Raw genomic sequence first — 10767 nt, 5'->3', positions numbered from 1 at the left:
AGCCGTTAAAAAGGAGAGGCAGAGCACGTACCAGTGCCATACCCTGGGGGCATTAGGATTAAAAAGAAACAAAAGATTAAGTGATACTCTGAGCTCAAGTGTTATTACAAAGCAGTACATAAAAGCAACCAAAATTCAAATATGCCATTTAGTTGTCACTTTCAGGGTAATTCATAAGCACAGAGTTGTTTGTTTGCAGCCTGCTTCAAGGCCAGCTGAATACTTGTGCATCTCTCCACTGTACATTGCCAGAGTCCGTGTCACAATGTGACAAATGGACAAAATGAAAAGTGGCACATAACCAGTTTGGGAAATGGCAGAACAGACACTGAAATCAAGTGCAATAATTATTTGTATGTTTGTAGAATACAAACATCAACGATTGTTAGGTATTAAAAGTTTCCAAATGTTACAAGCTACTGTGAAATACTTTCATCTCAATAACATGCAGAAGATTTTTGCCAGCCAATCATGTGTATCTTATAATTTCTGACATTTTTTTGTGATATATCATGTATGCGCTAGGCTGCAGCTCAGCCAAGTCACCACCAGCAAATAGTATCACGCTTTCAACCTCCCATCTCCAAAACGTGGATCACTACCTCTCAGGACGTGGAACAGCTGTGCAAAATGTGGAATACTTACTAAGTGATAATTAACAACTTCATTTAGTAAGGTCACAATTGGCATAGCTCTCAACCTTCCATCTCTGAAATGAGGAACACTAGCCTTCATAATGTGGATCAAATGGGCAAAATGTGGAACACATACTAACAGCTTATTAACAACTTTGACTGGGAAGGTCATAGGATGGTTGAAATGTGCCGGTTTTACTTATGAACAAGATATTTTAATGAATTAATATGATTATCTTCCATTTACCATGGATATCGGTGAAAACATTCCTAACATCGAATGTGTGACAGTCATAGCCTTTCGATGTGGAACTTCGGGGAACGTGAACTTTTTAAGAGCACAAATGAGGTGCGTTCCTCGTAATGAGGTACACTTGACAGGTATGAAAAGGGCGAAAATGTGCTGTTATAAAAAGTTACCATACCACCATCGATATTACTTAAACAAATCCTTAACAATTAATGAGTGACAGGCTCTCTCGGTGTGGAATAGCGATGAAAATTAACTTTCAAGACTCGGAGGTACGTTACCCATAACTAGGTACACCCGAGAGGCATGCCTCAAGCTATAATACTGTCAACCCCGTAATAAGTGCATTTTTAAGGCAGCGAGGTAAAACCCGCAATTCCAGTGGAGCAAGGAGGTACATTTGTCGTCTCCACAAAACCTAATCAGAGTCATGCGCCTACTAACTGTAAATCCGACTCGGGTGTGCCCACATTATCAAGAAAACCAATAACTAAGTAGAAAGTAACGTGCAAAATGACCCATGGACTACTAAGGCTTCAATAATGCTGTCTCATCATGATGGAGAAAACCAATAACTAAGTACAGACCAGCGTAGGAAGTGACTCGTAGGTTACTAAGGCTTCAACAATGATGTTTCTCTCTTTTACGGTGCAAACTGTACTTAGACAATGAGTAACTCAAAAAAAAATTGCTGTTTTCGCACTTAATATTCTTTTAGCACTTTGGCCCTCTGCACTAACTTTTCCATTTGTAATAATCCATTCCTAACAAATGTGTATTTGAGCTAATTCATCACAGATGCAGTAACATGACCAACACATGAAATGCTACCCTTACTTAATCCTCTAATCAGCATTCCTCAGACTGTACATAAAAAAAGTCAAACACCGCTTCCACCCTGTGATAACAGTAACCACGCCTTACTAGTGCTTTTACGCGATCTCCATGGTTCTTAAGAAGCTGATTTCCCATAATGCATTTTGTATACTTTTCTTTTCTGAGTTCATAGGGTATGCAATATGGCGCTGTTCACATTTCTCAGCATTATATACCAGTGTTTCAGAAAACTAAGCTAGCGTGTATATTGCAGTATAATTGCCATTTGACCTTAGCGAGGGTTACCACGTTCCAGAGTAATAAGAAACCTTATCATGTTGTCCACAGTCATCAGGTAAGAGACAAACGTCAGTTTGGAATCTAACTAGAATGTTACAAAATGATCAAGGGTATTGATATTTCATCATAGGTGAGCAATAAGGTACGGTAACAAAAGTAGGCTCTGTAGCTTCAACCTGTTTTCAAGTTGGAAGCGAAACTTGTCAAAAAGTTAGTTGTTAGAATAGAATACCAGGCAATTCACTTAACTTATCTTGCAGACTGGTCAGCTGAACTTTCCTGAGATGAACTGTGGGTCTGTGACTTCTGCTCGATGGTCGTAATCTGTATTGCTACAATCACACCTCTTGAAATTTTTGAAGTTACATGTGTTCATGTCTTTAAAATGTATTGAATTCCCCGGGTGTCTGGATCGGAAAACATTAATGACATCCCCTTTTAAGAAAGTTTCAAAAGGTACTAATGTGCTGCGAGTTGAGGTTTTGCATAGAGGTGCATACTTTGGCAAGCTGTAGTGCTTACATAAGTTAAGTGTGGGAGCTGCACATTGTTTTAATTGGAAATTCAAAATAATCGTGGAGGTCCTTTCATTTGTGGTATTTAACTGTTTATTGCATATCCGGGGTCCAGACCAGGTATATTGTGAGTCCAGTTATTGTTTTTCGTAGTTTATTATTTTGAAATAATCTTTTTGTTGAACTGTGAAATTTAATTACTAAAGAATAGTTTTGAAATGTTTATGAAACGTGTGACGTGAAATAACATAAATGTTAAGACTAGATATTTCAGTTTTGAATGAATTGTGAAATGTGTTGTTACTTGAGTATATTTACGCTTGCGGTTTAAGCTGTAGTATCTACTCCATGTATGTTGGAGTGATCTAAAGCCATAATTTTGGTTGTAGCATCTTTGTAAGTGCGTAAGTGATGCAGTTGGTCCTACCTTTGAAAATATACTCAACGGCCTTTAGAATATTGTTTTAAACTAATTATTTAAAACAGCCATGGTATATGCTCTTTATTTATCCGCCAATCACAAAAACGTCTGTGTAAATATTCCTATTATGTTATGAAGTTTTTCTGCTTTGCTAGCAGTGTCTTGGATTCTGTGTGTATTAATTGATGCTGTTGTTTCAGCTGTTATTATTATAAATGTTGCAAGCTGTTCTTTTGATGTGTAATGGTTACACTGGTTTTGGCAGCTAGGCAAAGGTAACACCTTTCTGTATTGTAGCATGTTACCAGCCCCTGTGGCATTGCAATCTAGCTCATTAACCCTGTTCTTGTTTAAGCAGTATTTCTTGATCATTCTCTTCATGCAGCCCCTTCCATCCTAGTTATTCATAGTTTCGTAGATCTTCCAAGGCCACTGAGTTTCATGATCATTTTTACCTTGCATGTAGCCATCCTTAGGCAGCATCTCCTTTCTTTAGGAGGACCATAACTTTCAATCCTGAAGTAAATTTGTGAATACCCATCCTTTCAGCTAGTGTATGTTGAAGACAGTGAGTCACACTGCTCAACATATAGAGGAAGTTTTTTATAGAGGACGGGGAGGTGCTAAGTTATAAATGTGACCCCCCCCCCCCATCATATTTTATTCATTTTTTGGTGAATATTTAGGTCCCTGGTTTAAGTACTGGCGGAGAGATTGGACTTTGAAAGATGTAGGAGGTCCAGGACAATTGGGTCTGCCTTCAAACTTATTTCAGACACAGAATAAAGGGATAGAGCTGCCCATCTTCGTAACTCAGCGACTTTAGGCTTGTGATCCTTTTGGTTAGGAAACTTTGGGGACTTTCTAATGGACTAATATGGACTAATATGTTTAGTGAGATGCATCACAAAAGAGGTGTTTTTCCTTGACAACTGGGGTGATAAGTGCTGAGTATAAGGAAGTGATTACTGCTTTAGACCTTGGTGATAGTTATTTGGCAATTAAGTGGGCTGCGTAAAAGGATTTCCTGACAATCGTTATTGTTATGGTAAAAAGAGGGCGCTATCGACTCAAGTACCACCATTTCTCTCCCATTTGTAATTATGTACAGACTTCAGGTCATGGTCTCTGCTTGAAGATCTGAGAACTAAATAGCAAAAAGGAGAGATCCCAGCACCGAATCCTGAGGGATACCCCACTGCTGGTCCCTTTCATTTCCTCTGATGAGGCACCTACAAGTTGCATTGTGTGGGTCTTGTTTTTCAGCCAGTTTGCTATCCATCTTGCCACATATGGTCAATTTTTAAAGCATTTAGCCATTGCATGATGCTAGCATGGGGAATAGTATCAAAGGCCTTAAACCAGGCCAGGATGCAGTGCATGCACTCCATGTCCACCGTCTACAGCTTCCATAACACTTTTAAAGAAACTTACCAGATTAAACAGACAGGATCTGCCCTTTACAAAGCTAAGCTGTTGTGGGTCAAGTCTAGTAAGATTTGTGATGACACAGTTTGAGATCCTGTATAATACTTTACATAGATTTATAGATGAGGCTTGTAAAGCTGAAAGGTCAGTAGTTTCCTGGGTCAGTTGTAAGGCCACCATTATGGAGGGGCCTTGCCGCGCTGTGTACCCCTTATCTGGGATAAAACCATTAGCTAAACTTAATTTAAAAAGTTTAAGGAAAATGTCTGCAAGAGCATGTTGGAACACTATTAAGCAATCAGGTGTATTGTCAGGTCTCATGGATGGAAAATTGTTGGTTTTCGTTAGCACTGCTAATTAATGATCTTCACAGATAATTGGGGGAGTAAGTGATTCTGATGTTTTGAGGCTTTTAATAGAAGTCAGCACTAGATTTGTTTTCAAAGCTGTTGGCAATATTATTTGAGACAGTATAGGAGTCTTCATTGTGAATACGTTCTGAGCAATGTAGATTATTGTGTTGATTATTGTGTTTTTTATTTTCTAACATTACTAAACAAAAGATTTGTAATTATCGTTGACTTCAGAGGCCAACTTAAATTCATGGTCTCTGTTAGTGGTCCTGTTACTGTTTTTAATTTTTTTGTAAAATGCTTTTGATTTTAGCCATGAAAAGATGGGCTTTGGATCTACTAAATAATTTAAGGAGTTTGTTTTGTTTTATACTTTATTTAAAGTGGTGGACCACCATGGTGGTTTTGTTTTTGAATTTCCTATGATACTTGGTTCTGGTAGGGACTGCTAGCTCTCTACATTTTTCTAAATGGGTGTAAAATTCCTTGGTGAAGCTTGCTGTTTAGTGTTAAGGTCTGGGGAGCAGGGCTGGTCTTATGTATAGGTGAACTAGACAGTTGTCTAGGGTACTGTAATTGTAGGGCAGCTTTCCCTATTTATTTATTTACTTTTTAGAGTGAAGTTTCCTTCCTCTAAAAAAATAAAGCAAGCACCCCTACTAAAGGAAAATGCCCCCATGACACATTGTAGTGGTAGAAGTTATGCTCCAGTCCATTTAGTTTTGATGATCATGTCACTTCAAGTTTTAACATTGCGAGGTGTTGAGAGTAGAGACCTTGCAATGTTCAAATGTATGTGTGAAACCACCTGAAGAGTTGTAGAGTGGTGGTGTTTGTTTATTTATTTATTTATTTATTTATTTATTTATTTATTTTAATTTATCGACATGAGAAAATGCAACAACACTGGGGACATGCTGTAGACGTTGTGGTATGGCATTGTGACTGTTATTGATAACACTGGCATTGATCAACCAGATACTTTCTGGTAATGTTTTCTGGCTTCGTGTTTAGCATGGATAGATGATGAGCGGAATGGCACTGTGAGATAATTATTACTGTTTTTACATTAATGCTGGCAGTGATTATCCAGATATATTTTTGAAATTTATTTCTCTGGCTTTGTGATTTGTGTGGAGCAAGTTGAATGAAGTACTTTAACTTGTGTGGCAGCTTGTTTGTGTGGACCGTGAAGCAGATTTTTTGTGGGGATAGCTGATGAGAAGAATAGCGCATTGGATGTTATTACTGTTTTTTTTTTTTTTTTTTTACAATAACTAACTGTGGCAGTAGTCAGTCATATATTTTGACAATATTTCTATGGCTTTGTTTTTTTCTGAAGAGTAGAAATTTCTATTTTTAGGCCTGATTCACTCCTGCACACGATGTCCTTATTTTTGGAAGTTTATTCCTATTTTCAGATTTTATTTACCCCTTCACACAGTTTTCTGAATCTCTCTTCATTGCATGTTATATTTGAAGTTGCTTATTATTCAGAAAGCTACTATTACCCCTGGTACGTTCGTCATGTAATATAAAGAAAGAGGGTACACATCTTCTATTTCGTTTTTTTTTTTAAGCAAAAATAAATGATATTGTATGGTAGAATTTTGCAATACTGTTCATTAAAGTTTGCAGATTTTACACTGCCTCTCTGATAATGTATCTTTTTTTTTTTTCCATTATTTTTGTTCCTCTGTTTTTTGAGCATGTGTCTGAGTGGTATACCACATTCCTACTGGAAGTGGGAACAGTTATGTTCTATTTGGTATTTACATATTTTATGCTAATTAGATGTCAAGATTTTAGCAAAGTTTCAAGGGCCTTTGCTCCTATTTTCGTTTTTTGTGGATTGAGAAGCATATTGTGGAGGTGAAATAATTATTACTTGGCCATTAGACGTCATGGCTATAATTGTTTGGTGGGAGTTGGGGTTGGCCGGATGAAAGTAACTGATGCTATTGTCATTTGTTTAGTTTAAACCATCAGTATCTGGCTTTGTAGGACTTGTGTGCATTTGTAAGAAGTAAGATGGGCTACTTAACTGGACACCTGATAAGCACAGATCGAGTAGACATAATTGATGTGTGGCTGTCTGTGGAGGGAAATGACTGCCTGCTTATGTTTGTTTTTTGTTTTGGCTTTTCAAGACTAAAGCGGTTACGAGAAGCAGCTTGCAGTATTGTAATGTGTGGCAGCTGTTTGGAACAAAGGTGAAATACATTATAAGAGCATTCTCTTTCTTATCACAATCATATGTTCGAATTATAAATAGAAGTGACATTAACTGTTTGGTGTGGGTTGCCTGGAGAAATGTAACTGACCCTGTTGTCATTTGCTCAGTTTAAAAGTTATCTCTTAAAAAGTAAGAGAAATATATCGCAGAATAACCAGACATTCAGAACTTCTGGGAGCTGCTAGCCTCCACACACCAGGGCTGTATAAGATTAGTTTGGTATGGTCTTGGTAATTGCCTCTGCCATGAACCCCACTTATTCTAAAAGGTTGCTGTATTTGTGTGGTGGGCTGGGGACATTGTCATTATTTCTTTAACATTCCTCCCAAGCCTTGAAGGTTATTATATCTTGTGTTTAGATGGAGACAGTGTGGTCATTTTCTTTCTTTAACTTTTCCTCACAAAATTTCATCAGGATACTTGGAGGTTCGTTGTAGCTAATATAGGAGTACTGTACTGTTTCTAGAAATAATAAGTTGGAATTTTTGAAGTTCGATATTTTTTTTTTTTCCCCATCTTCCTCGTAATCGTGTCTGATGCATATACTAGTGTCTGTTTTTTGGGACAGAGTAAAAAAGCATGCTGTTTATATATATATATATATATATATATATATATATATATATATATATATATGATATAAAATATGTTCTGTTTGTTATTTCAGTTTTGTTTCAGTATATCCGACTGGCTGTTTTTTTGGGGGTAGAGGGTGAAGAGGCATACTTTATATAAATATGATAACAGTAGCAGCTTGCATTAAATCTGTGGGCGTTGGTGCCTTTAATTGTAATCCCAGTTGAACACTATAAGGGGATATACAAAGAGACTACTATTTTGAGGTGGGGGATGGGGGCAGGTACTATTCCTAGATATGTGCCCCCACAAGCATTTGTCTTCTCAATTTATTGTGAACTGATGCTTCATTCATTTTCAGCTTTTAAAGTTGGATTCAACTTTTTTCTTCCTTGAAATGAAAAAAAAAACAATTGGATTGAATGTCTTTTCTATACACACGATTTTGTTCAGGCCATCATTGTATCAGAAGTTTTGGAGGGAAGCTCTAAGATACACCTTAGAAAATCTATAATCTTGTGGCTTTTGGGTAAATAGCAGCCCCCAGATCCCCAGCTTAATTTAGTTATTACAACGTAATCTTGGTCAAGTTGGGTGGTGCAGCGGTTAACGTTGTCGCTTCACAGCAAGAGGTTCTCTGGTTCAATTCTCAGCTGGGGTGCCTTCTGTGTGGAGTTTGCATGTTCTCCCTGCATTTGTGTGGGTTTCCTCTGGGTACTCCGGTTTCCTCCCGCATTCTAAAGACATGCATGTGGAGCATTTCTCCCTGGCCCTCCGCTGAAAACAGTCTCTGTGGAGCCCAGTTGGACTTTCCCGGTCAACAAATTAAAAATAAAATTAGGATGTGCTGAAAGGATAAAGGAAAAAAAACAAGTTGTAGTATGAAACTAATTTTCCTGCTTTGATTGTAGTTTTTCCTTCAGGCAATCCAAAATGAAATGGACTAAGGGATTCCAAAAATAACTAAAAACCACATCCAGGAACCCCATAAAAGGAAAATGCCCGAAAAACACCCAAAGGAGCTATTAAAGCACATTGCATATAAAAATGTTTCCTTTTAATAATGATAAAAACTGAGATAAATGTAAAGCACAGTACAGTAAAAATGCATGCGCTTTTATCCCTGGCTTACCCGGGACTTCATCACAACAGTAATTAACCTAACTGCCTTGAAATTTTATATTAGTGTATATAATTCAAAATAAAATCATGTGACTTATAACCACCAGTCAGTTAACAAATGAATTGACTAAATAAATTAAATCAACAAACAGGAAGTCCAAGTCCATAGACAGGCAATATGAGACTAAGAACAGTACTAACCAGTGTGAAATGTAGTAAACCTACTATAAAAAAATGTATGTTTTGTACATAAATCGTATGCTGCTGTTTATAAAATGTATATTGAACATTTATGTACATAGAAGTAAACTACGTTCACCCATCCATTTATAACCTTGCTAAAGTATACATCAGTACATATTTTGATGTTTTTGTGACAAAAATTTTCCAGATTCTAAACCCCCAAGGAAATATGCAGCAATCTAAATACTTAACACTTTTTGTACCTTATCACCTCTTTTGTACTTGCTAACATATTAAAATTAACCTGCTTACAAACAATGGTTTAGTTTATGTAATTTATATAAGTTAAAAAATATATATATATTATTCCCACAATCTCGACGGTCAAAATTCCGAGTCCATAATGTCGACATTGGGGAATCTCAAAATTGTAAAAAAAAAAAAAAAAAAATGACAGCATAAGTTTTTGCAGGGGGCAAGCTCCCCTACACTCCCTGCAAATTAAGTATAGTAACTCCACAGTGAACAGAACGGTAATGTTCCTGTTTCGCACTGTATAGTGATCTACAGTACTGTTCTCTTCACTGTACAGCGATCTCGGAATTAGTGTATTTAGGTTCAGGGGGTGTGGTGGTTGCAGGAGGGCTTGCCCCCCCCCCCACAAAAATATGTTTTTAAATGCCGTCATCTTTTTTATGATTTTGAGATTCCACAATCTATGCACTCGGGATTTTAACAGTGGGATCTCAAAATTTAGAAGTGGACATTATATATATATATATATATATATATATATATATATATATATATATATATATATATATATATTATTTATATTATATGTAAAATCTATGTTAATAGTAAAAACTTGAATAAATGTTCTGTTATTAATATTAATGACCTTGGTGACATTTATACAAAATATGTAACAATTTAGTATAGTGCTATAAGTACTTCATTATTAAGTTTAAATACTAGACAAAAACTATATTTTAAAAATGTTAAAATAATAATTTGTATGCATTATATGAAGTAAATTAAAAGTACAATAAAAAGAAAACAAGCTATTAAATAATGGCATACAAGAGATCCAAGATTATTTCAAAGAAAGATATAGTGATTTCACCATGTCATATAATTTTATTACTTTGTAATGCCTTTAATTTTAATATAGGGGTAATTGTGCTCCGCTCATTTGTACCAGGCCACATATCAGCTTGTGTATTAATTTGCCATTTTAATTCTTTTAATTCTAAATACAAGTCCCAAGGTCTTCTGTCCACTATTTCTGCATGGTCAGTTGCCATGAAGGAGAACTGGTGATCTTTGTACTCAGTAATATGTTTGTTTGGCTAGTGCATTATTAGACTTGTTTTTCTTAATGGCATATTCATGCTCATATATTCTTTGGCTAAACTGTTTTTCTGTTTTCCCTATACAGAATATTGGGCATGAATTGCATGTGGCTAGGTATACTACCGCTTTAGATTTGCAGTTATACTTGCCATGTAAGTGATATTTCCTTTTCCTTACATAAAACACTTCTCCTATTTTTATTTTGTGGCACCATTAACAAGCCCCACATTTAGTCATACATGTGATGCCATTCCTATATGAACTATTCTATATTTTAAAATATCCTTAAAACTTATACCCTTTCTATAAACAATTTTAGGTTTTTCGCTAATGTGGTTCCTACAGTAAGAATCTTCCATAACAATGTTCCAGTTGTCTATAACAATATCTCTGATCATATTGTGTCCTTGAGAGAATGTTAGGACAAGTGCTTTCGCAAATTTAGATTCTTTTGCTGTGTCTCTACTATTATCATTATTGGAACCACTATTAGTAATATTAGATGGAGTACTACCATTATTTACCACCCTTGATCCACTAAGAGACCTTCTATACTCTGGGACAAGCTACCCATCT

The 10767-nt window shown here is 36.2% G+C and overlaps 1 protein-coding gene across 2 annotated transcripts in view; it reads left to right on the top strand.

Annotated features, from left to right (window-relative positions):
- The first annotated feature begins 1854 nt into the window (after window positions 1-1854).
- The window catches only part of ABCB7 (ATP binding cassette subfamily B member 7), a 1517597-nt gene continuing 1508684 nt past the window's right edge, over window positions 1855-10767 (top strand). The window contains exon 1 of one of the 2 annotated variants that reach the window (XM_044057689.1): window positions 1855-2056. In XM_044057689.1, coding sequence (XP_043913624.1) covers window positions 1898-2056 — 159 coding nt within the window. In that variant the 5' untranslated portion in view covers window positions 1855-1897. The remainder of the gene's footprint in view (window positions 2057-10767) is intronic. The other variant, XM_044057687.1, reaches the window with a different exon arrangement.

This window comes from Protopterus annectens, chromosome 15.part0 (assembly GCF_019279795.1).
Source record: "Protopterus annectens isolate FY-2018-M chromosome 15.part0, PAN1.0, whole genome shotgun sequence".
NCBI lineage: Eukaryota > Metazoa > Chordata > Ceratodontiformes > Protopteridae > Protopterus > Protopterus annectens.
This window is presented reverse-complemented; position numbering and strand designations above follow the sequence as displayed.